Raw genomic sequence first — 25,021 nt, 5'->3', positions numbered from 1 at the left:
TTTGCCCATCAGGTATCATGCCTACTCAACCCGACGACCTGCTTCTGTCGGTATGTTGTCGCACTCTTTCCATCGTGTCAGAACTTCCAATGTTGTCGGCAATGGAGCGTGGATGCACCATTAACTCAGGCTAGCTCCAATCCTCCCTCCGCAATGCGCTCGCGACATTCGGCCCAAACAGCACTCAATATCGTAATATCAAGTTGATGGTGGATGAGTATATGGCTAAGGTCGCTATGGAGGGGCTTTCCATTTCTTCGAGCGAGCCACGTCAGGACGATGAGAAGATGCAAATGGGTTAGAGCGACGCCGTTATCGATATCCACTTCTTTCAATGCGCATTTTAGATACCCTCAGCTACCTTCGAGACCAAAATTGAACACCGGTGTCGTATTGCAGCTATCTAGGTACTGGTCCTTCTACGGGTGGTCCCTTCCATCGGGCTTGTGCCAAGCCCGCGACGGCGTGATCATCAGGAACTCCCGTTTGAAGCAATCCCTTCAATCTCCTTACACGTCCTCGCGATCACATTCCCGACCGATTCTACGGGCGATGGCTACCGACCACCATTCCAGCCCGCATTCGGCGCGAAAAGGTCTTCCATGCTGTCACCATCGCTTTTACCCGTCTTCGAGCCTTGAACGCTGTATGACTTGGTGACGGCAATACGATGATCCGGCCTATCATCAGCCTGTTTAGTCGCATCTGTATCTGCGTCTGCACTTTGTAGTTCATAACTCTTCTCCCCGCTCCGTTTCACGAACATCTTCAACTTGCGAATCCTGGATCCATCTCCGCTTCCGCTTCCACTCGAAAGGGCCAGTATCCAGGGCATGTACTTCTGTATGAAAGGCTTCAGTAGCGCAACGCATGCGCAAATGACTCCGCCGTTGAGCTCGACCGTAGAGAAGATACATGCCTTGGCCACGTTGTAAGTTGCGTCGGGATCGCTAATCATACTGTAGACGTAGATGATGCGGACGGTGGATATGACGACGACACTACAACGACCGTTAGCGCAGAACGCCAGATGCATTACCCGAGGCAACTTACCCAGATCCCAGAGCGAAAACGAAGCCTAGTAATATCTTTTGTTTAACAGGTAGTTGCAGGGCGCGCAACATCGGTATCGGCAGGCACAGGATCAAGAAGTCTGTGATTATGTTTATACAGGCCATGAACAGATTGAGGTCTGTAAGGCACTTCTGGTCCGTATGGGTTCGCGGATTGCAGGGTCCGGCGGCGACTATGGTGATGGCCACGGAGTATCCAGTGACCAGGACTGCCAATGCGTAGATGGCTGCTTGGACTTTCTGATCTGGATTGAGTCGGTAGTACAGAGCTAATAACGAGAGTTTAGCTAGAGCTGGAGTCCAGACATACACCACCATGATACCGACGAGCATTTTCGTATAGCCCAACATTTGCTGCATAGTCACATTCCACATATGTTGACCGAAGCCATACTGGAACGCTACATTCGAGGTCAGTTGCGTATCAGAGTAAGCAGAGGGGCAGACTCACTTCGGAAACAGATGACCATCCATGCGACGCAGCCGCACCAGCTGAGTACCACCAGCGCATCGTCCAAGCCGGTCATACGGCGGATGAATATGCGCGTATACAATCGCAATCCAAGCACGAAGGTGGAAAGTATCGTCATGACTGCATATACCACGACGATTCTCTTCTGAAGATCCGACCGTTCACCACTGAAGTCTGCCTCAACGCCAGGTGGCGCATCCAGAACGCCCGACATGGTCGTAATCGCGGTCATCACAGCCGGAGAATTTCTTGGATTCGCAGAAGGAGTCGGAACTTTGAAGGGAAGGCGTGATCGCTAGGACCTTGGGTTTTCTCACGGACATGCATCGAACTTATCTTACACGCAGCCTGAGTTACCTTGCCAGGTGCCAGCGATCTTAAGACGGGGGTACACGCAAGATCCTTTCCGTACAACCTTGCCGTTCAACAGTGAAACCGTAAGATGCTGGCGCATTCTCGGCAACGCTCATGGATATGCGCATCTCCCGAAATTGCACGGTTGGAGGCTCGAATTGAATACCAGATAAGATATTCATGAAATCATGGAATGAGGAACCATGTCCTGTTCTCCCATTCAGCCTATGCGCTCTAAGCGAATGTAGCCCTGCCGCCACCTCGCCTAGCAGACACTTATGTACATGCTTACATTTTTCCAGGCCGTCTTTGAACAGGATAAGCGCCACTCAGCAGCACCAAGTCTGATCTACGCACCAAAGTCACACACGTCGCGTTACGGCGCAACCGCATCCAATAATGCGGCGCTCGGAGAATTGAGGCTACACCACATGCTTCCTTTCGCAGACGACTAAACGGCTTTGGTCCGCTAGAGAACTCCACGATATCGACACGTTGGAAGACTAACTAGACGTGAGTTCGCACCGAGACGCTAGTCGGCTATGTACGATAGTGTGCAACAAAACCTAGTAATCCAATGCTGACCCTTGCACACTAATTACTATGCGGCAAGATTCCTGTTGCGGAGCACCAGCTGCAGTCGCAATCTACGGTAAGAAGGATGAACAGAGACCTGGCCATGTCCCACTTCATAACCCGGGGCTGCCGATCGCGTTCTCGTACCAGTCTCCACGTGTGACTCTGGGCTTCCGAGCAAACGCGTCGCACATGCAAACCTTCCACGTTTTGTACTCCCGATAAAAACAACACACACTGAAATCACAACGGTGCGATACTGACTCCCAGGGCTCCCTTATTCAAGGGGTTGTGGTATGTGGCGGTCGCCTTCACTTGATAGCAACCGAGAAATAGCCCTCGGCCACCGCGCCCTAGCACTCTATACACTGAACTTTAGCAACCCCAAACAAGATCCCGGTGCCATCCACAAGAAACCATGGGCTCGGTTCCTACCGCTGTTTTTGTGCTCGCACCTTTATCGGCGGTCATCCTGCACGAGTTCATTTTGCGACGAGTGGAAGTCGACCATTTGACCCTTCAGATCCTTGGCCTAGCGATTACCGCATACTGGGTTCTATCATATTACACTGGATTCATCGCCGCGACACTGGTGACGAGTTCCTTCTGGGTTCCACTATGGCTGTACATCGGAGCGTACCGTGCCTTCTTTCACCCACTCAACGACTACCCTGGACCTTGGGCTGCGAAACTATCGAGATGGTGGGCCGTCAAGCAGACATATGACAGCAGCTTGCATTACCATCGAGTCCTTCAGCGGCTGCAAGGCCAATACGGCGATTATGTTAGGACGGGTCTGTCCAACCCGTGTACTTCCTTCCACATCCAGTGCTAACACCGTCAGGGCCACGTGAGCTCACGATTTTCGATACAGCTGCGATCCAACCAATCCTCGGGGCTCAGTCACAGACGTCAAAAGGACCGTTCTTTGACGTCATGGAAAAGTCGTTGCACCTCAATCGCGACAAGGCGTTCCACCGCCAGCGCCGCAGGATCTGGGACAATGCGATGAAGGCATCGCTTTCCGACTACGCCCCCCAAGTCGAGAACTTCACAGACCAGCTACTCACAAGATTGCGCAATGAAGAGGGGAGGTCGATTCCGCTGCTTGTCTATGCAAGCTATTACAGCTACGACGTCATGGCAGCGCTGGCCTTCGGCAAGCCCATGGGCTTCATCAAAGGCGAACAAAGCGACGTCGCTGCGAGTATTCTCGCTACTATGATGGGCAGCGTCCAGGCTTTGGGATACATGTATCTGATGCCGTGGCTAATGAACACAGTTGGTGTTCTTACCTCATTCGCCGGACCCATGAAGGAATGGCGAGACTGGAGCGTCAGCCAGATGAAAGCGCGCATGCAGGTACATATTCCTGCCCTACATCTCAATCGAAGCCATTGCTAACACCCTCCTTTAGGTCAGAGATGCGAAGCCGGACCTAATATCTCATCTCATCACCTCCACGCCCAAAACACCTGAAGGTCGCGAACTTCTATACGGCGAATCACGCCTCATAATCTCCGCTGGCAGCGAGACCACGTCCACGGCCCTAACCTTCCTCTTCATGCATCTCGCCACACACCCACACTACATGGCCGCGGTCCGCGCCGAGTTCCTCTCCAACATCAACACCTACGACTGCCAGCGACCCATGCCAATGCTAGAAGCTTGTATCCAAGAATCGATGCGCATGTGGCCCTCCGTGTTCTTCGGCTCCCAACGCATCACGCCGCCACAAGGTATGGAGATAAACGGTCACTTCATCCCAGGAAACATGATAGTACATATCCCCATCTTTCCGCTGTTGCGCGACGCGAGAAACTTTGTTGCACCTGATCAATTCATACCTGAGCGCTGGACTACGAAGCCGGAGTTGGTACTGAACAGGCAGGCATTCATTCCTTTCTCAACAGGTTCGCATAGCTGTGCTGGGAAGGCTCTGTCGTTGATGGAGTTGAGGAGTGTGATTGGGAGGGTCGTGGCGGAGTTTGATGTCGTGCTTGATGAGGGGACGGATGTGAATGCTTACTGGGATGGCATTCTGGATCACTTCACTGCGGGTGCGCCGCCGATGATGGTCAGGTTTATGAAGGCGCAGTAAGTGCGTGCGGGATCTGGTATAGAGGGCGTTTACGGCTCATTTGTCTTTTACGTCAAAACGAATCCTATCTAGCTGCAGTGTGGGAAACCACCGAGAAGTCTACATTGCTGTTAGTCGTCCCAGAATTCCTATTGTGTACTACCTTGATCTTGGCTGCGACTGTACACTTACTGCAGCTGCCTAGCTTTTAACTTATTAGTATGTAGCAGCGTCTATTTAATAATAATTATAGTATAATAAAAATAAACTTAGAGAATAAGTACTTAAAATTAAAAAGTATACTATATATACGTATACTTTTTTAAGAAGATATTTAGTTAATATAGACTTTAAAATAAAAGTAGTAAAAGCTATAGTAAAAAAGTCTAGCGCGTTTAATTATATTATTATATTTATTACGCGCTTAAAAATATTATACTAGTACTTTTTAAGCCTTACTATATAGTAGGCCTTAACTACTTACTACTATTACTTTAATCTAAGTTAGTATAAAAAGAAAATAGAAAAGTACTAATAATCTAAAGTAAAAAAGTATTATATTTTTCTTTATAAAGCGCTTATATAATAAAGCCTTACATAATACTAATAATAACCTAAAACCTTGCTTGTGCTTAGGTTAACCTAGAAAAAGCTAAACACTCTAGAGCCTACATTGACTTTAGCCTACCTACTTTGCATGGTTTTATCTCAACGTAGTCTGCAGACATGTTCAGTTTTTTTCTTGTGAACCGTGGTAGACGGATCGTCACCTTCAATTAAGACGGTTAGAGCCTTCTCCTCTTTCTAATTCTGCTACTGCTGCTACTGTTGGTACTGCTGGTCCGGAGGAAACTCCTCCTTGTCCTGGATCTTGGACTTGACATCGTCGAGGGTGTCAGAGGGCTCAATCTCGTCATCCGCCAAAAGCGGCGCATCGTCGGCGGCGGCGGAGTTAGCGGCAGCGAGGAGACGCTTCTTCTGCTTCTTGTCGAAGTTGTTTATGTCCAAAAGAGCAAAAGTTAGTTACGGAAAAGAACAGGAATCTTCCGAGTGCGACGACGGTACGGTTTCGTGGAAATCGGGTTTAGTGTATCTGTCAAATTCTCCCATTGATCCTTCCTTCCATCATAGTGCGTTTTCCACGTGGACTGCTAGCTTCTTGTGCTGAGGAAGTCACGACCGGGCTACCCCCAACGCAGCCCACTGCATCTTGAGACCGCCCCATCAGTTGGGACCCCGAGCTCGCCAGAATTTGACCTCGGTCTACGCTCGAAACGTAACTCTCCGACGTTGTCCAGGACAGCAGCTTGCAATCATATTGAGATTGAATGCAGTAGTACCTAGGTAGCTTTACAAATTTATCAGAGCTTGTAATCGCTCTCTCAGTCCTCGTGGCGCATCGTAGATACATTTTGCAAAACCGGGCGCAGTCTTGCAAAAGCGAACCAAACCAGCAAAGCCACCACTGTCTCAGCAAGTATCGCGAACCTGAAAACGCCAATACCCAAGCCATCAATAACAGCGCCGATAGCAAAAGGGGAGAGTGCAGCTCCAACCTGCCCAAGAGAGGCCACAAAAGACACAGCTGCAACATGTAGCTCAGCTGGTAGCAATCGTGTAAGTACAACAACGCCAGACGGGAACATTGGACCCATGATAAAACCCAACGTCGTCATCAAAGCCACAGATGCGGCCGCAGATGATAGAGCAGCGAAGAGTACGTCGATACCGATAGCGATGAGGAAGTAGAGACCAGTCGCGCGACGCACTCCCATCTTATCCGTAGCGAAACCCAGAGTCAGTCGTCCAACTGCCATGCCAATCCAGTACCCCGAGGAAGAGAGACCAGCGACATAAGCGGTAGAGTGGCGGCTGCGCAGCATGAAAGAAACGATCCAACCCGAGATTGCTGTCTCAATGCCAACGTAGGTGAGGAAGTACGCTGCGCAGAACCAAGTAGCTCGGTATTTGAACACGGCCTTGACGTCGACGTTGGAGTCATGAGACTTGGACTGGTTGCTTTCGCGATAGACCTCCGCAGTCTCTTTGCGGAAAGCGAGGATCAAGACCAAGAATGAGAGAGCGCATGCTCCAGCCTATACTCATCAGCATAAAACCCCACGTCTAATCTTAACCGACTTACCAAAATGGAATACCAAGTCCACCACATAAACCCCTTAGTCGTCAAAACCGTAACAACAAACGGTCCCAGCGCCCCACCAACACTATAACTCCCGTGCAACAGCCCAGACACCGTATTCGCCTTCTCCATACTCCCAGCCCACGCACACCAACTTCCATCTAGTAGACCCGTACCCAGTCCTTGGAACGTAAACGCAAGCAACAAAAGACCGAAACTAGGATGCGTCGCCGCAGTCGCCGTAGCCAAGATCTGCAACAGCGGACCTGCTAATGCAATTCCCCTTTGCCCGAAGCGGTAATGGACGGTATCGCTGCATTGTGCTGCAATGACGTAGCCGATGGGGCTGACGAGGAAGATGGATGAGACTTGCAGGTCTGTGAGGTTGTAGTGGCGTGAGAGGAGTGGCAGGACGGCGCCGATGGAAGAGTTGAAGAGGCCGAGCGTGACGAAGGAGTACATTGCTGCTGCGATCTTGAGAATGAGTCGCGTGTCCATGGTACTGTCGTTTGCATTTTCGGTTTCTTCTGAGTGGCCAGTGGGTCTGGTGACGACGATGAGAGGAGAGGTCTCGTTGTCGGCGGGTTGATGGGGCATTTTGTTGCTACGTTGCGCGTTCGGGACGCGTCACTGGGAAAGGGGAGGCGGTTAGTGTCAGCTTATCACGAGGTCATTCTTTGTGCAATGCGGATGGGAGTAGTCTTGAGGTGAGTGTTAACTCGAGATAGATGGTATGTTGTTTGATAGTTACTTTTGATGGAAAATGCGGTCGTTGTACGGCGCTACAAACAGGTAAGCGCCGCCGAGCGCCAGCCAATGACATCATCAGCAAGTCGCGTCTTGCGATGTTCTTCGTCTACCCGCAGAAGAGCCATTCTCATACGTGCATCGAAGTGAATATCCCCAGTGTGTAGCTCCCTGGTATCAATACCAATAGGTTCAAGGCTGCTTGTCGGCTATGTCGGCATCAGCTAGGTACAGGCTTGCCAGATCGCATGTATGTGTACCTGCGCAAGCGCAACTACTATCATATCGGGCCGGCGTTGCAAGTGTCATATCGACGAGTGCGCCAGTTTGAGCTGTATGCGCTGCCCTTAGAAGGTGGCTGTCGGGTGTTGCGACGACTCAATCCTCGTCGTCTGATGATGCATATCCCAGGCCGAGCGAAAGTGTGTTTCCCGGTTTGGATGTCGATTGCCCTGCTGATGGCCTGGTTGTGTTTCCGGACGTCGTCGCAGGACTCTTCGATCCGTTGGCACTCGTTGCGGTGGATAAAACGTTTGTCTTGACGCTCTCAGACTGCGCGTTCGCTTTTCCTTCGTCCACGGATTTCTTCTCTTCTGGTACGGAACTCGACTTCCTCAGCTTCACACCCTTCAACAGACCACCTTCAGCTCCCTTCTTCCTCTTCCGCCCAACTGCTGCCCATTGCGGAGCATCCTCATCTTTGGGCGCCTCTGAACTCTCTTCTTCAAGACCTTTCGCCTTCCTCTCGGCTTCTTCCCTTTGCCTGCGGAATAGATCCAGTTGTTCGAAAGTCTCCTTCTTTACATTGAGCTCCTCCTGACGCTTCTTTTCCAAGACGGAATCCAGGTAATCGGCTTCTTCATCATCTAGAGCAACATGCAGCTTGTAACGCGCCTTTTCCTCAAACTCGGCCTGTTTCTTGTCTTTGTTGGCTTGCAAAACTTCGAAAAGACTTTTTCCATCCTGTTGTTTCGCTAAGTCGGCTTTGGCGCGCCGGGCATCCTCAATCTCTTGCTGGGCCTTTTTCCATTCGTCATCGCGCTCGACTTCTTCACCCGCTTTGCCGCCACTGACGAATCCTGAAGACATTGCGGTCCACACTTATACGGCTAGCGCAGGATGCTGAGGGCGGTGCAGTGGATGCAGGAGTTGAACGGCAGAAAGGCAAAGAAGTAGAAACTGTTCCGGCTTCCTCATGGGCACTAGCGACAGGTGGATCGTTCTCCACACCCCACCAGTTTAACCTCACCCGCGGGCAAATCGCGACCTGATACGTGGAGGTTTTATGCCGGTGCTTAAAGTTGCTCGGTGGAGATAGCGATGCAATGGGTGAATGTTGGCCCTGACGTAGGAGGGGTACACAACGCGTCGGCTGTGCCCCTCGCTCAGCTCACCATTCAAAAGTTTGCGCTTCCTGCCACTTTCCCATCCTCCTACATCCCAAACTTTACCTTTCAATTTATGATTCGTACTCTAGCAAGAATGGCACCCAAGAACTGGACCAAGGAGCACTTCACGCTCAACACTGGCGCAAAGATCCCCGCTGTCGGTCTCGGCACATGGCAATCAAAGCCTGGTGAGGTTCGTGAGGCCGTCAAGGCCGCTCTCGAGGGAGGATACCGCCATATCGACACCGCGCTTGCCTATGGCAACGAGAAGGAGGTTGGCCAGGGTATCAAGGACTCTGGTGTTCCCCGTGAGCAGATCTGGGTTACTACCAAGCTTGACAACCCATGGCACAAGCGCGTCGAAGAGGGCATCAACACCTCTCTGAAGGACCTCGGTCTTGACTACGTTGACCTTTACCTCATGGTACGTTTGTGAAAGTTCAATTTCTCATAAGACGAAATGCTTACGAACCTCCCAGCACTGGCCCTCATCGACCGACCCCGATGACCTCAAGAAGCACTACCCCGACTGGGACTTCAAGGACACATGGGCTGAGATGCAGAAGCTCCCCGAGTCTGGCCGCGTGAAGAACATTGGTGTCTCCAACTTCGCCATCCAGAACCTCGAGAAGCTGTTCGCCGACTCGCGCACCAAGATCACACCCGCCGTCAACCAGATCGAGCTCCACCCCAACAACCCCTCGTAAGTCAAATACCAACAGCTTACCCATGCGCACGTCAATTAACAGTGACGCCAGACCCAAGCTCCTCGACTACCTCAAGGAGAAGGGCATCCACGCCACCGCCTACTCCTGCCTCGGCTCAACCGACTCTCCCCTTTACAAGAACGAGAAGCTCAAGAAGCTCGCCGACAACAAGGGCAAGTCTGTCCAGCAAGTTCTGCTCATGTGGGGTCTCCAGCGCGGCTCCAGCGTCATCCCCAAGTCTGTCACGGCGTCCCGCATCATGGGTAACTTCCAGCTTGATGGCTGGGAGCTGACCGACGAGGAGATGAAGGAGATCAACGCGCTGCCTGAGCGCTTCAAGGTCTGCGGTGACTCTTGGCTGCCGGTCAAGGTCTTCTTTGGCGATGACGAGTAGGTCTTTTGAGAAGACCGATGGCTTTACGTACAATGATACCATGAAACTATTAAAGAAATGAATAAATCAATATGACAATACACGATCTTGGGGTATCTAATGCGTGAAGCGTGTATGGTGTTGCGGAGTAAAGTCGGGAATGAGCGTTGGAGCCTGTTCCAGGGCTGCGTGGCGATTCGTCATGTGAGTTCGCGTTTGGCGCTAACGTGACGCGCTTGACCTAGATGCCCTCTCGCCTCCCATCCTTCCTTTCTGCACAGCACCCTCGCAAATTCCATATCACCACATTCCCACAACTTTTACCCTCTCAAATCCGTCAAGATGAGCGCCGAAGAAGAGCAGTTCGAGGACAGCACCATGGGTGGCCCCGGAGCCCCCACTCCCGTGTCTGCGCTTGAGGTAGGCTTTCTCGGTCTTTGGGCGTGCGACAGACACTGACAAGACCCCAGGGAGTCAACGGATTGACTGCACGCGATATCAAGCTGATCGTTGAGGGCGGCTTCAACACCGTAGAGTCGATTGCGTATACGTATGTAGACCATTGAGCAGGAATTGGCCCCGCCACTAACGCCAGGCAGACCACGGCGAGCGCTCGAACAAATAAAGGGAATTTCGGAACAGAAGGCTTCGAAGTTGCTTGCAGAGGGTATGTGGCAATGACACTACTCCATCACCTGTTGCTTACTTCAATAGCATCGAAACTCGTCCCTATGGGCTTCACCACGGCTACCGAGATGCACTCCCGCCGCAGCGAATTGATCTCTATCACGACCGGCTCAAAACAACTGGACACACTTTTGGCAGGAGGTATCGAAACAGGCTCCATAACGGAAATCTTTGGCGAGTTCCGAACGGGAAAGAGTCAGATCTGCCATACCCTAGCCGTCACTTGCCAGCTGCCGTTCGACATGGGAGGTGGTGAGGGCAAATGCTTGTACATCGATACTGAAGGTACCTTCCGTCCAGTCCGTTGCCTGGCTGTCGCAAATCGATTCGGACTCTCAGGCGAAGAAGTTCTGGACAATGTTGCTTATGCGCGCGCATACAACTCGGATCATCAGTTGGAGCTCCTCAACCAGGCCGCACAGATGATGACAGAAACACGATTTTCGCTGCTCGTTGTCGATTCCGCCACCGCACTATACCGTACAGATTTCGCTGGACGTGGAGAGCTCTCTGCCAGACAAACGCATTTGGCCAAGTTTATGCGCACGCTACAACGGCTTGCGGACGAGTTTGGTATCGCCGTTGTAATTACGAACCAAGTTGTTGCGCAAGTGGACGGTGGACCAAGTGCCATGTTCAACCCTGACCCCAAGAAGCCTATTGGAGGTAACATTATTGCACACGCAAGTACGACTCGTCTCAGTCTGAGAAAGGGTAGGGGAGAGACGCGTGTGTGCAAGATCTACGACAGCCCGTGTCTGCCAGAGAGCGATTGCTTGTTCGCGATCAATGAAGACGGTATTGGCGACCCCAAGGAGAAGGACCTGGAGGAGAGGAACAACAGGTGATGAGGGAGATGAAGTGCAAGGCGTCATGGCGCCGTGACGATCTAGATCTTTTGGTTTTACACGATTTACGTTTATGCAGTCCGTATGATATCCTAATACATTACCTGAATGAATGCGCATTTTGTCCATCAGTACCGTCTGGCCTATCTTGGGATTGAATGGCCATAGTATGTGTGGAGTGAGCTAAGTGGGCTGCCTTCAGGGTAGCCTGCGGTGATGGACAAAGCGTCCGTGCACCAGCCAGCTTCGCGCATCCATCGTCGCGCAACGATTGTTTTCGTGAGCTTCACCTCCGCGCGACCGCCGCAACTCGACCCCAAACGCGCGCCATAACCTCTCAGCCCCGCAACAACGGCCGAATCCCCTTCGCATGCGAGCACCATGGTCCAACATGGAGGCACGTGTCTCTACAAAGAGGCGCGCTTGAACATTGAGCCCGCCTACCCCGGCTCGACCATCGCATTTTCGATCCCGTCGCATTCCCCCTTCAGCACACGATCCAGCGTAAAGCGCAGTGTAATCACAGAATCCTATGCGGACAAGGACGAGGAAGACTTCACAAGGCGCCATCTAGCTACAGATGGGTCCATGTACTTTCGGCAGCACCATGCCTACCCGCGCAGCTTCCTCTGGCGGGTGCTGGACAACAGGAAGATGCTCGAGATCCAGGCGACCGACTTCGATCACGACTACACCGACAAGTTCGAAGCAAACCTGACGCTCCTCTTCCAATTCCCCGCCCCAATCCGACCCTTCTGCGTCGCTTTCGCTGAGCCCGCCGACCGCGATGCATTGACCGTCTTTGCAATCACCACGGGCAACGAGCTCTACACGATCACCCTGCATCGCGACTTCTTCGCCAATCCCGCAGCCTCAGAGCAGGACTCAGAGACGTGGTGCAAGAGGTTCGAGCCGGCGCTCTTCAGCGGGCGCATACCCTACCGATTGGCCGCCGCAAGCGCAGACGAACTGCTAGTCACACTCGACGACGGGGCCATCTGTCGCTTGATCTGGGACAAGGCCAACAACACCTGGGACGGATCGCGGTACCAGCAGAGCAATTGGTCGGTGCGCGGTCTTCTCTCGTGGAAAGCGCAGCCTACCGTTCGCTTCGAGAACGCGGACTTTGCTGTATCAGCTGCGGCTGCCGTCGCGGTATCACCAGACAGCAAGCACATCCTCTCAGTATGCCTGGACCACTCTATCAGGTCGTGGAACATTGCGTCAGGCAAGTCAGGCGCGCACATCGACCTCTTGGGTGCCGACGACTTCGCCATGGAGAAGTCCCATGGCTCATACTCCATCGGACCTTCACAGTCGATGCTGATGGCTGTTGTGAACATTCCGGGTGGCGTAGGAGGCGCACTATACCACGTCGTTACGTACTCGCCAAAGCAGCATCAGTTCAAGTTCTGGGGCGTGAGGGATGCAGACGACCAAGAACATGGATTCTATGACGCTGCGCAGGACTCAGAGCTCATTCCGCCGATCGACGAACTTATGAACACGACTGTATGGACGCTGGAGGAGTTTCACATCATTCCAGGGCCTAACACCTGGAGGGGCTCAGAGATCTGGATACGCGCCAGGTCAGGACCGAGCAGTAAGGTCTACTCTCTCAAATTCGATCTCACCGACTACGCCGAACAACGAACACAAACTTGGAAGAATGATTGGGTGTCTGTGGATTCGGGTCCTCTGACCGTCGAGGCACTGAAGGTCAATCCCGCGAATCCAAGCGAGCGGGAGTTGGAACCGGAACAAGATCTCTCTAATGAGTGGTACGAGTTCCTCTTCTACCCAGGCCGATTCTCGATCTCGACATTAGAAACCGCGTTGCGCATATACAGGAGAGGCTTGGAGGGGATACGGCACCGGTCAAACCGAGTTCACAAAGGGTCACTGAAAGAACGTCTGGTTGCCACGCTTGTCGCCCTTGCCATTGAACGCGGTCACGGCGAAGACTTCAGCAAAGACCTAACAGCGGAGTGGCAGGCATACTACGGCTTGGTGAAAGACTTGCACAAGCGGAGGGGAGAATCGTTGTCGCTCAGTTACGATCGGGCTACTGACAGGCCGTGGCTAGTGTTGAGCGACCACATCTCTGCGATCAGGAACTGCAGCGAGTCGGAAGTAACTACACTGAACGCAGCAGTCATCTCCGGTTCGCGTACCTTGAGCAAACCTCTACGGCAAACTCTGGATACATCGGAATCTCGCGACGTGGCACGTCTACTGAATGCCGCAGCTTCCTTCCGCCAACGACTACCGTACTTCGTCCAGCAGAAGGTTCAACGTCACATGGAGATGGACCTACTTCAGAGCCGGAACATCACAATCTTAGACCGCATGGAATGGATCGAGGGGAACAGCGAGCTTTCTCAACATGTGACTGACGAAGATGTAACAACTCTTGTTGAAGAGCTCGGTATGGAGGTCAAGGACCTGGGTACCGAGACTTTCCTCCGCGCCATCAGGAAGTTGGACTACGAGCACGACGGCAGGCCTCAGTCGAGAAAGCAAATCGCACGATACGGGCTGAATGCGTTGTCGTGCGTTTCGAAGGAGACTCTGGAGAACGACCACAATGCTTTGCTTGATCTGCTTGTCCTGCTGCTGTTCATGTTCATCGAGCTAGAGGGAGAGACACACGAGGAGTGGGATGCGTCTGAGGTGTTTGCCGAGCTTCTACTGCGGTATAAGGACTGCATGGTCGTTTCTTGGTTGGCCCGTACAGTGTGGTCTCACCAGACTGGAACCGGCCTTGCATCCGACAATCTCAACCGCATGTTGAGCGAGACCTACAAGACTGGTATGAAGTTACCCATCACTCAAACGGTCCTCGAGGGAATTTACGGTAGTCGTGCCTTTGAGGTGCCACTACCAAAAGACCCGAAGGCGGGTCTACTTACCCACTGGAGTCGCGGCTGGTTGTCATTCATCTTCGAAGAACATGACTTTGAAAACGCGGTAGAGGATATGATGGGTATACTCTTGTATCAGCAAGAGTACGAGCTCGCCAAGGACTTTTCCAAGTTCCTCACGGAAGGACACTGGGCGTCGTATCTGAAGGGACGACTGTACCTTGCACTGGGCAACAAAGAGCTGGCTTCTGTGTGCTTCCAGAAGCCTGCCTACTATCTGGGTAAGTCTTGGACATGCGATTCTGCCACGAATATACTAATCTCTGTAGCTCTCGGTCCCATGTTCGACGTGGCGGAGGAAGACAAAGCAAATCTCATATCCGAAGTGGAGCGAAACTCGTTCTCCGAAGGTCTGGCACACTACTACAGCCACGTCATTGGTCTGTTCGAGAAGGCCAAAGCATACTCCTATGTTGCCGACTTTGCGAAGCTGGGACTGCGATCTTTGATGGGCCAGGAAGACGTGGAACTGAAGACGGACCTGCTTCAACGGCTGTTCACCGCTTCGATACAAACATCAAGATTCCAGGATGCATACGGTGCGCTGATCAGGCATCGGGACACGGCCTTGTAAGTCGAAGAAGTGCTTCCACAAAACTTCGTATACTGACTATTTTCTAGAAAACTCTCCGACCTGCAGACGCTCATCACATCCATGGTGGCCCAATCACAGACTACCGAGCTTCTCAAGTTCCCCTTCGTCGGAGTAACAGATTCGGTGGACAACATCCTCACATCCCTCTGCCAGAAGACACTCAACATCGCATCCGGACCGCCCTACCACCAGATCCTCTACTCATTCCGCATCTCCCGTAACAACTTCCGCGGCGCCGCATCGATCCTCCACGAGCGCCTCCAGCGTCTCAAGACAACATCAACCAAGATCCACGACCCAGCCGACGAGTCCCTCACACAGTGCTACCTCATGATCATCAACACCTTATCATCAGTCAGCAAAGAAGACGCCTACATCCTAGCCGAGCAGCGCATAGAAGCAACCGGAGGCCCGCCGCAGTGGGGCATCGGTCAGGGCAAGAAGCTGCTTAGACGGCAGATCATCACCCTGGATACGCTGCGCAAGGAGTACCAGGCAGAATTGGACAGGATAGCGGCGATTGAGAGTGGCCAGTTTCCTTTTGTGGATCCGGTGGATGATATGGATATCTTGTAGGCCTTGGTTGTTATAGCGCGGCGTTCTTTGGCGGCTTTAAGGGATTGAGAAATGGATGGGGGGGTTATGTAGATTTGCTATCTGGCTGGGTCCGTAATTGGATCGTGGAGTGGCTAGACGTTATTATGAGAATCCAGATTTTGAGCGAATGATGGCTATGTTGATTGCAGTGTTTGATTCGGCAGTGTTTTGCCCTGTGATTGTTGATGAAGAAAGGAACCAGGTGAGAGTGAGATGCAATGACGCGCTAGAACGCGTGCAGATGCGGGACGTCGCGAACCTCCAGGTAGGTGCGTTGCTGCCGCTGGAAGACAGCAGCCATCAACCGCCCCTTCAGATCCTCACGCCTCCGATCATGGCGCAATAACTTCTCGTCCTTATCCTAATTACCTCACCAACTACATACAACAATCCTAAATAACCCCCGCAGCCATGGTACCACCCGCTCTCTTCCCCAGCGCGTCCCTCCACTAACCCAAACACGCAGAACTCAAAGTCCCTCCGCCGCCTCGCCGCAGACCACGGCTCCCTCCACACCGCCGGCCTGCCCCCAAACTACCTCTTCCCTCCCGATGCCGACGGCTCCGCAGACCTCACATCCCTGGACATCCTGCTCGCCGGTCCTGTCGGTACACCGTATGCAGGCGGCGTATGGCGCCTCCACCTCGACATCCCACCCACGTACCCCACCGCACCGCCCACGGCGCAGTTCCGCACCCGGTTATGGCATCCGAATATTGATGAGGCGACTGGGGCGGTGTGTGTCGAGACGCTGAAGAGGGACTGGAGGAGCGAGTTGAAGTTGAGGGATGTCCTAGTTACAATATCTTGTTTGTTAATCCAGCCGAATCCGGCGAGCGCGCTGAACGAAGCAGCGGGGAAATTGGCCACGGAGGACTGGGAGGGGTATTGTAGGCGCGCGAGGCTTATGACGGATATTCATGCGAGTGTGCCGAGGGAGATTGAGGGGAGCGTTAGGGAGGCGCAGATGCGAGGCGAAGACAAAACCACAGAACCAGACCAACCCATCGCGAAACAACACTCGAAAGGGAAGGAGACAGAGCGGGTTAAAGTTACGCCGTCAGGACCTAAACTCACGCGCATGAAGAGTGAGGATGAGGAGAATAGGAGGGGGAGAGGTGTAACTCAAGATGCGGAGAGTGGGACTGAGGACGATGCCGTGACGGGGCAGAGGGGTGGGGTGAGGAGGAGTAAGGTGCCTGAGTCAAGGAGACAGGGTAATATCTTTGGGATTAAGGGACTGGGCGATGGAATGCAGCTTGACTCCCCACCGCCGAAACGGATTTTTGCTGTGCCGGGGGGAAGTACACCGCCTGTTTCTACGCCGAACGAGAAGGAGAACGGAGAGGATACAGATCCGTTCACGACTGTGACGTCGAAACGGAATACCCACCCCGATCCTGCTACAGCGATGTGTGGAACAGCAGCAACAACACAACCCGACACCGAGACCCCCGACCTCCTCAAATTCTCAACACAAAACCCCTTCGCTGCTATACAGCCCAACAACCAAACTCACCCTCTCTTCAGAGAGTTTTCGTTTAGTTGGGAAGACGCAATGGTGGTGCATGACGCTGGGGTTGGTATGGCTAGTTCGGGTGGTAAGAGTGGCAGTGGTGGTGTCAGTGGGGTTAGTAAAGCGGATGTAAGGGATGTAAGGAAGAGACACGCGACGGAGGAGTTTGAGAAGAAGGAAAGGTGGGAGATGAAGAGGTTTAAGAGGGCGGGAGGTGATTTGAAGAGGTTTAATCGGGGGGATTGGGGGGTTAGGATGGGGGTTGGACGGCTGTGATGGGGGAGGCAGATGGGTGAGGGGAGGGCGTGTGGATGAAGTGGTTTGCATAGCGATATGGCGTTTTGATTCATGATGGATGATGGCAGTTCACGGCGGGTGTTGATAAAGATGGGATGGGATGGTAGTAAGGTGGTAGTGCGGTATACCCTATGAAATACACTCCTACGATCAGCGAGGTACCCTTCGTATCTTCGGGTGCTTGAGTTGCGTGATGATGATCGTCATCACCATCACTTTCGCACTCCGCAGCGCTCGCCACTTCCTAGGTGCCTCACCTCACACGCATACGACGGACTAATGAAGAATCGCCAGCACCGAAGTCCAGACATGAAAATCTTGTCTCTCAATTTTAGACACATCATGAACCAGATCTCCATCTTCGGGTGCAGGTGCTGCTTTGGTGTACAAGAGAAGGATAGAAGAAAGAAGAAGACCATGGCAATTTAGATTGTGGCTTTTATATCCCATGATCATCTCCCTTCTCCATTTCTTGTTCATGCTCCTATGTCTTCACTTTTTCGATATCGCAACACAGCACCCACACAGACAGCCATTGGCTTCTTTGGTGGTCATTTTCGATCTCATGCTTTCTCCTTATTCTCACTTTGGAGATCGATGCTCGCATGTCAAGCGTCGCGCGCTGTTTCGAGTTTCGAGAAAAGAGGCAGAGAGGGCAAGACCGAACACATCGCTTTGATCTGATGCAATTTTTGGGAAGGAGCAGACGTCTCCATCGCTTTTCACTTGCAGCTTTTGGAGAAAGAGGAGGGAAGTGGTGGATGAAGAGGAAGGAAGAAGGCGTGTTGGTGGAAGGTTTTATAGTATAGCGACGACGAGGGCGCTCACACATGTCGCAGGGTTCTCTGGGTGTTCGGTAGAGTGTAGAGCTTTTGATGATATTTTGGTACGGTTGGTATGGCTCGCGGAGAGGGCCAGGACACATGAGATGTTTGCGGTCAAATTTTGGAAGAGAGGCGCAGTCTCCATGAGCTGCCAGACCTGCGCTTTTGGTAAAAAGAGGAGGAGGATGGAGGATGTAGGAAGAATAGTTCGGTGACCGCAGAAGGGTTTTATATGTAGAGCTTGTTGTGGCGGCATCCACATGGTAGTCGTCAACGATTGGTTCTGGTAGAGGCAAGCTCGGCGCAGTGGCTGGACGGGAAGGACAGAACATGGTAATGTCCTTGGCTAGTTTTGGAAAGAGAAAGCAGTCTCCATAGCATCTTGTTCGCACTGTTTCAGAAAAAAGAGGAAGAAGTAGTGTGTTGAAGGAAGAGTACTCCAGTCGCGAGCAGAAGGTTTTATAGTCGAGCCTCACGAGGTTCGTGGTCATGTTCTGCTGGTAGACTTTCTTTTCGTGCGCTCATGGTGCTCCTGGACGAGAAATGCTGATCATGCCAATGAGTAGCGTCGGTTTTGGAGAGCAGACTCATGAAGTGCATCTGGCTGCAATTTGAGAAAAGCAGGTGCAGTCTCCATTCTTCACCAATGTAAAGTTTTTGGAAAGAAGAGGCGGAGTCCTGCTCTCATCACAACCCCCAAGCTGTGGATTTTGGAAGAAGAGGCACAAACACCATGATTCGAAACGAAAACTGTTTTTGGAAAACCACAATAGAAGTGTGGATGTAGAGAAGAAGAGAGGAGCCGTCGCAGACGAAGCTTTTATAGATGGGCGACGCACGGGCAGCGCGCATACATCGTAGCGTTGGTCTTCTTTTTTTATATTGAGGTACCATTTTTGTGGAAGGAAGACAGTGTCATTTCTGGACTGCGGATACAATTTGAGAACGCGAGGAAGAAGAGGCGAACACATCGGTGCCTTGGTAGTAGATTTTGAGACGCAGGCAGAATTCTCCATGAATCGCGACTGTGCCAGTTTTGGGAAGAGGGATAGAAATGCTGGATGAAGATGGAAGAGAGACACAGCGACCGAAGGAATCGTTTTATAGACAAGCCAAGAAGACGCTGCCCACATCATCTCCTCTCTTCATGTGTTTTCGTACCCGCAGGCTGTTTTTCCGTCGCGCGACCGCGCTTTCATCCCTTAAGCCGCTCGATCTTTTGGGAAGGGCAGAAGAGAAGAACGAGACTCATGTTGTCTTTTGAACATCTATTATGAGACAGGAAGAAGGGTGCTGCCATCCAAACTTTGCGTATAGCTTTGAGAACGGAGAGTAGAATGTTGGATGTAAGGGAGAAGGCCTGTCTCATGATAATACAGTCATCAACTTTGAGACGGCGGCTCGCAAAGATGGAGACTTGCGCGATTTGCAGCGACTGCTACACATCTTGTTCTTTTGTTCGTATCTGAATAGCGGCTTGGGCTTTTGTGGGCCATTTCCTGCCATCAAGCTTTTTCTCGAGGTTTTTGAGTTTAGAGAGCAGGAGAGGACATGGATGCTTCCTCTGCCAGTTTCCAGAAGAACAGACAAACTTCTCCATCAGACTCAGACCCAGCGACTTTTGGAGAGTAGAGAAAGGAACGAGGAGTGTTTGGGAATGAGAGACAGTGCAGAGAAGAGGTATTTATACCTCGAGCGACTAGGAGAATGACAACGCAGAGCTGGCGCTGGTCATGAGTTTTGGAATGCATCCTTTGAGCAGTAGGTCGACGCCGAAGGCGGGCTCTCATAGGACTGATCTGGTTCAGTTTCGGAAACGCGAAAGAAAGAGCCGACCATGGTTGTTGTGGAGAGTGGTTTTTGTGGAAGAGCAGTCCTCTTCATGTAATTTGCGAAGACGTCTTTTGGTAGCGCAAAGTGCAATAGTGGATATGAGGGGACGAGAGATCACACTGCGGTAGATTGATACATCAAAGTCGCGCAGACATGGGGCTAGGAAGTTTATAGGGTTGTGAGCCCTTGAAGAGCGCAGAAGGCCATCCACTTGTTCTCATTTGCATTTTGGGTACGTTTTTGGGAAGTGGGGAGACTGCGAAGACCCATCGCTTGGAACCGCGCATATTTTGAAAGAGCCCAAAAGGTCAGAGACACTCCATGGACGAAGAACCCAGCGATTTTGGTAATATTATTGAGAAAGTTTGTTGATGAGGGAAGTCGCAACGAAGTGCGAATTTTATAGCCGGTTCGCAGGCTCACGTGCAACAGCGCATTGGGCGAGACGCAATCATGCCATGCGCTCTCTTTGGATTTACATATGGGGTAGTTGATATGGCGCATGATCATATCGCTCTCATGCATTCGATCAGACTGACTTCGAGGACGACCTGGAAGAAAAAAGCTCATCGGTCGCTTGTCGAAATATTTTACTGGAACACTGACCGACGGCCATGAAGCTGTTTTTTTTTCTTTTTGGGAAGGTGGCTGCAGATGCTGGTTTTGATGTTAGCGAGAACGTCAGGCCGAAGGTACGCGTTTCGTAGGAGTGATGCGGCTGGTCTGCGCCCACATTGGCGGTGTCGCAGTGACATCCGACCCAACTCGCGTCATGCGGAACAATTCCGAAGTCGCCCGTGCATCGATGCACGGACATCTTTGTCTCACCCCTTGAGTTGTGCTTAGATTGACGCACCTTCCTCTCTCATCGCAAGATATCGCGTCTCATCAACTCAGCACTTGTTCAATTGCATGCAAGATCACTTCGAACGAATACAGGTGCCAAGCGGAGATGTCTGACGAGTACCCTGAATTGTCTGATCGGCTCTCGGAACCGTCTGACGACAGTAGTCACGATAAGGATTATCCTCATCACAACGACGTTGAAGAACGCCGATACTGGGAATCGCGGCTACCTGAAGACTGCTAATTGCTGTCACAAAGGTTTTTCTTTCGTATGCAGAACGACACGTGATAAGAACTGACTTTCTAGTAGAGAAGAACTAATCCGACTTGCCTGGCGCGAACGAGCGCAATGCCGCGAACCTGACAAGACTGTATTTGACAATTGTTTCTTCGATACTCCCGACCCCGTATTTACGCTCTCTCTTCGGGTAGCACACCCCATGATGGTCCCCCTAAGCGCTTCATCATTTGTATGCGCTCCATCATCTCCCTAGGATACATCTCCAGGGGCGGATAATTAGCTCCATGTTTGGGTTGCTTTCCTCCATATTCATCGTCGCTGTCTCCATCTTCGTCCTCGCTGTCTCCGTCTTCGTCCTCGCTTTCTCTTTCTTCATACGCATCGTCGTAGTAACCATCGTCTTCTGGAGGAGACATGAATTTCTGGAAGTCTTTATAGCCCCACCTGCGCCTAAATTGAGGTAGATTGTTGGCAAATTCTTCTTTGTAACTGAGCGGACCGTCTGCTAGCATGCTTTGTTCGATGAAGTTTCGGTAAGGTCGATAGTATCCCGATTGCAGTGTATGCTCTTCCTTCTCCTTTCGTCATGGTTAGCATGGTCTCACATGAGATATGTGCAGACTGACCTTTTGCCAATCCTCTTCGGTGAGGTAAAATAGTCCTTGCATCTTCCGATCATCCTCACTCGACATCGTCTGGCACATAATTGTGATAGAAGAGCCAGCGTATTTCAGATCGTAAAGAGGTTTTCTCATTGCCTCCAACACGTTAAGAATGCTACGCTCCACATTCAGGAACCCGATACGCTGCGAAATCTCCATCTCGTCCAGCCCAGAGTCTTTCCACTCCGTTCTTGCTTCCCCATACCATCGAGGTTCGTCGGGCGAGATCTGAACTCGAACGTCAAGCTTAGCTTTATGTTCCACGAGCGAAAGCGCAGACTCTAGGTCACTGTGTAAATTACCGAGATTCGATAGTTCTCTCCACAAGAGTTCCTCGGATCCAATTGGCATTCTCGGGCAGATATCAGTGACTACGATCCTGATGTATATCTGCCGGATAAACTTGTACGGCAGTACACCCAGGTTGAAACAGTCCTCTGCCAGTAGCGGCATCAACTGCGGTAAGCCCGGACGTTTTGAAGCCCAATCTGGCGAGATGGCTTGAGTGCCCACCTCGAAAACGTTGGTAGCATAGTAGCATTCCGCCGCTTCGCGTGCAACCTCGTAGCCCACGTAAGATGGGCAAAATACTTTGTAGTCTGATGTGACAAATTCTTCATCAGATGCCGTACTAAGACCACCCAGACCGGATCCAAAATACATTGTCTCGCAGTCAGCAACAATGTACCGGTATACTTCATCTCGTACCTCTCGGGGCACTTTAGCGTATAGTTTGGACGCAATCTGACGGACTTGCTCGCGATCGCGCTTCGCTCTGAAGATTTGTTGTTCCCTGTGACGGTGTCAATTGGGGTGGGCGCCATTCCGTATGCAGGTGGCTGTACTTAGAGGGCTCTTTGAGGTTCAATCGCTTGTGGAGCATGCGCACTGGACGCCATTTCCATCGCTTGTGTAATGGGTTTAACCCATCTGGGTCTCCCTCTGAACGTTCTTCTGAGAACTCCAGCTCCGAATCCCAACCTGAGGAAAACTCTGAAAGGTCTTCTGAGTACTCCGCCTCCAGCTGTGAATCTAGCTCTGAATGTTCCTCTGGGTACTCTGCCTCCCACTCGGGATCCCACTGGGAGGAATATCGATCCATAATCCGAGCACTGTTGAACTTCCGCTGGGAAGACGCGATGCAAAAACTTCCAAACTACCCAGACGAGCTGTGTGCTGAAGTTGTTGGGCTCGTCAATAGTTGCTTGTACCTTCGAGGATGAAGAGCGAAGCATTGATGGCACCGAATAGCGTGACGTATATAGCAACGTTGGCTTCTCCCTCCAATCATCGTTTGACGCGTCAACGCGTTTCCCCCCTGTCTCTGCACAGACCACCACCACACACCGCTTGCTCCCGTTCATCTCGAACGCTCAGCGTGAAAGGTTTGCCGACTTTGCCGTCAGCAACAAAGAAAAACAAAAACACGCGCCTCTAATCGCCGCACCTTATACAAGGAAGAAGATGTATAGGTTTGCAGCCTACATTAAGTTGCAAACATGCAAAGTAGAAAATCTAACGTCAACGTAGGCTCTAGGGTGTGCAGTCTTTTCCTTTAATCACGTGGCAGCGATGCCTCCCAAGGTCGATCATCCTAATTGTATATGGCGAGGGAACAAGGCTGCTAAACCCCTAAAGTATTGCCATCTACATGCAAACAAAGTCACCTGGAAGTTGACGCTATCGCAGGAGAATTCCCAAGAAAGCTTGGCTTGCAGAAGTCAAACGTGACAAGCAAGCTTGCCTTCGTCTAGCGGCAGCTTTTCGCACCAAACTTCCCTGGGTTTTACGGTGCAAGGTATACCAAATCCTTCTCGAAGAGGCACGCCGTAATCAAGTCGACCTAGGAGCCCCTAAAACCGGTAAAAATGCCTACGTCCAACCACTCCTGCGGATATATAACCCTGCTTACGTGGGTGACAAAGTTGCGTGGGAAGCGGCGATTATTTTCAACAGACAGACGCATCTCGTGTGCCGTGACGTGGATCAACTCGTTCCAGCACTCATGGACAACAAACTCCACGAAAGCGTCTTCCCATACCAGTGGGTGAAAATGGTGCATATCACCTTCGATATTGAGGCGCTTACTGTTCCGATATTGTACGAAGTTGACTATGGTTATGACGACGACGCTGACACGGAACGGGAAGAGCTGCTCATGCAAGAACAGAGAAATTTCAAGGATCTTTTCAAGAAGCTCGAATCGGGCTTCTCACTTTTGATGAAACGTCATCCTGATGCACCTCTTTCTAGCTTGACCGTCCACCTCATGTTGAAGTTGGGAGATTATCCGTACGTGGATTCACCGGATGTGCAATCGCGCATGGAAATACTAAACTGCGAGCGTGGCTTTCTGAACCTACTTTTATTCATCGAAATACCTGTATATGATTTGATACACGCTGGCGCGCGGGTAATAATCACATGGGACGAGGGGAAGGAAGCCATTTGTAACGGGCAGGATGGTCCTCTCCAGAAGCCTATACCCGGACTTTTTCACCTGAGTAAGAAGGCTTGGAAGAAGGTATGTACTGAACCTTCTCTCAAGATCATTACACAAAAGACAATCGAAAAGCATCGCACTAATTTTCTGGACTAGGAGAAAGCCAGATACTCACGTTGGGGTGATGAATATGTCCTATGCCCTTACGGCCAGAAGTATATACAAAAGTTATGGGACGGGGGCGGATACAGCAAAATATTTGCCAAAAACCTTCCTCGCTCCAGAGAGACGTGGGGGTACACTTCATTTAGGAAGCTGGTAAACATCGGGCGGCGTCGGGAGTTGGATGATGACGAAAACGAGGATGGGTTTTCGTCGGGGCCGAGCACCTATGCTGGGAGCGAGTGGGATGACGATGTCGAAGAGATTGAGGAATATGAGGACGATGAGGACGATGAACCAGTTCCTAGTCCATACTACGATAGACACTACTCTAGCGACGACTCAGGTCCACAAAGGGACTACGAAGCCACTTATGACGACATGGAGCAATGGGGCTTTTAGTCATGAGAGGCCAGGAGACAAAAACACGTTACTTACTCGTCTTCTCGTAGTCCTGAAACGCGTGCCTGGAAATATAGGACCATGTGGATGATTAGCAATGTTGGCCTGCGTCTGTCCGATGGAATGTTTGACGCGTAAACGCACGGACCACAGGGCACGCGCCACACACCGCTCTCCTGTTAATCTTGAGATCTATCGACAAGCGCTAACGGACCTGTTCTCAAGTAGCAAAAA

At 51.5% G+C, this 25,021-nt stretch overlaps 9 protein-coding genes across 9 annotated transcripts; 5 read left to right on the top strand and 4 right to left on the bottom strand.

Annotated features, from left to right (window-relative positions):
- Nucleotides 1-556: 556 nt before the first annotated feature.
- On the bottom strand, nucleotides 557-1,600 carry J4E83_006590 (uncharacterized protein; the record flags this gene model as incomplete). Its single annotated transcript, XM_049333502.1, has 3 exons — nucleotides 557-1,001; nucleotides 1,054-1,474; nucleotides 1,525-1,600. The coding sequence occupies 3 exons, from the start codon at nucleotides 1,598-1,600 to the stop codon at nucleotides 557-559; spliced, it is 942 nt and encodes a 313-aa protein (XP_049187224.1).
- A 1,293-nt stretch (nucleotides 1,601-2,893) lies between these two features.
- Nucleotides 2,894-4,576, top strand: J4E83_006589 (uncharacterized protein; the record flags this gene model as incomplete). The annotated part of the gene is made up of 3 exons (XM_049333501.1): nucleotides 2,894-3,269; nucleotides 3,320-3,837; nucleotides 3,893-4,576. The coding sequence occupies 3 exons, from the start codon at nucleotides 2,894-2,896 to the stop codon at nucleotides 4,574-4,576; spliced, it is 1,578 nt and encodes a 525-aa protein (XP_049187223.1).
- Nucleotides 4,577-5,377: 801 nt separating this feature from the next.
- On the bottom strand, nucleotides 5,378-7,292 carry J4E83_006588 (uncharacterized protein; the record flags this gene model as incomplete). Its single annotated transcript, XM_049333500.1, has 3 exons — nucleotides 5,378-5,533; nucleotides 6,112-6,651; nucleotides 6,699-7,292. The coding sequence occupies 3 exons, from the start codon at nucleotides 7,290-7,292 to the stop codon at nucleotides 5,378-5,380; spliced, it is 1,290 nt and encodes a 429-aa protein (XP_049187222.1).
- Nucleotides 7,293-7,820: 528 nt separating this feature from the next.
- Nucleotides 7,821-8,531, bottom strand: J4E83_006587 (uncharacterized protein; the record flags this gene model as incomplete). The annotated part of the gene is made up of 1 exon (XM_049333499.1): nucleotides 7,821-8,531. The coding sequence occupies one exon, from the start codon at nucleotides 8,529-8,531 to the stop codon at nucleotides 7,821-7,823; it is 711 nt and encodes a 236-aa protein (XP_049187221.1).
- A 393-nt stretch (nucleotides 8,532-8,924) lies between these two features.
- On the top strand, nucleotides 8,925-9,931 carry J4E83_006586 (uncharacterized protein; the record flags this gene model as incomplete). Its single annotated transcript, XM_049333498.1, has 3 exons — nucleotides 8,925-9,254; nucleotides 9,310-9,533; nucleotides 9,589-9,931. 3 exons carry the CDS (start codon nucleotides 8,925-8,927, stop codon nucleotides 9,929-9,931), a joined length of 897 nt encoding a protein of 298 aa, XP_049187220.1.
- Nucleotides 9,932-10,252: 321 nt separating this feature from the next.
- RHP51 (RecA recombinase Rhp51) lies at nucleotides 10,253-11,445 on the top strand (the record flags this gene model as incomplete). The annotated part of the gene is made up of 4 exons (XM_049333497.1): nucleotides 10,253-10,330; nucleotides 10,381-10,460; nucleotides 10,510-10,577; nucleotides 10,625-11,445. 4 exons carry the CDS (start codon nucleotides 10,253-10,255, stop codon nucleotides 11,443-11,445), a joined length of 1,047 nt encoding a protein of 348 aa, XP_049187219.1.
- Nucleotides 11,446-11,826: 381 nt separating this feature from the next.
- Nucleotides 11,827-15,540, top strand: J4E83_006584 (uncharacterized protein; the record flags this gene model as incomplete). The annotated part of the gene is made up of 3 exons (XM_049333496.1): nucleotides 11,827-14,590; nucleotides 14,639-14,939; nucleotides 14,991-15,540. 3 exons carry the CDS (start codon nucleotides 11,827-11,829, stop codon nucleotides 15,538-15,540), a joined length of 3,615 nt encoding a protein of 1,204 aa, XP_049187218.1.
- Nucleotides 15,541-15,972: 432 nt separating this feature from the next.
- J4E83_006583 (uncharacterized protein) lies at nucleotides 15,973-17,353 on the top strand (the record flags this gene model as incomplete). The annotated part of the gene is made up of 2 exons (XM_049333495.1): nucleotides 15,973-15,975; nucleotides 16,028-17,353. 2 exons carry the CDS (start codon nucleotides 15,973-15,975, stop codon nucleotides 17,351-17,353), a joined length of 1,329 nt encoding a protein of 442 aa, XP_049187217.1.
- A 3,935-nt stretch (nucleotides 17,354-21,288) lies between these two features.
- On the bottom strand, nucleotides 21,289-22,663 carry J4E83_006582 (uncharacterized protein; the record flags this gene model as incomplete). Its single annotated transcript, XM_049333494.1, has 3 exons — nucleotides 21,289-21,696; nucleotides 21,745-22,573; nucleotides 22,626-22,663. The coding sequence occupies 3 exons, from the start codon at nucleotides 22,661-22,663 to the stop codon at nucleotides 21,289-21,291; spliced, it is 1,275 nt and encodes a 424-aa protein (XP_049187216.1).
- Between the last annotated feature and the right edge of the window lie 2,358 nt (nucleotides 22,664-25,021).

The sequence above is a fragment of the Alternaria metachromatica genome (assembly GCF_023757995.1).
Source record: "Alternaria metachromatica strain BMP 0045 chromosome Unknown scaffold_15, whole genome shotgun sequence".
In the NCBI taxonomy this organism is placed as follows: domain Eukaryota; kingdom Fungi; phylum Ascomycota; class Dothideomycetes; order Pleosporales; family Pleosporaceae; genus Alternaria; species Alternaria metachromatica.
Note: the sequence above shows the minus strand (reverse complement) of the source record. Positions and strands in the feature narration are given on the sequence as shown.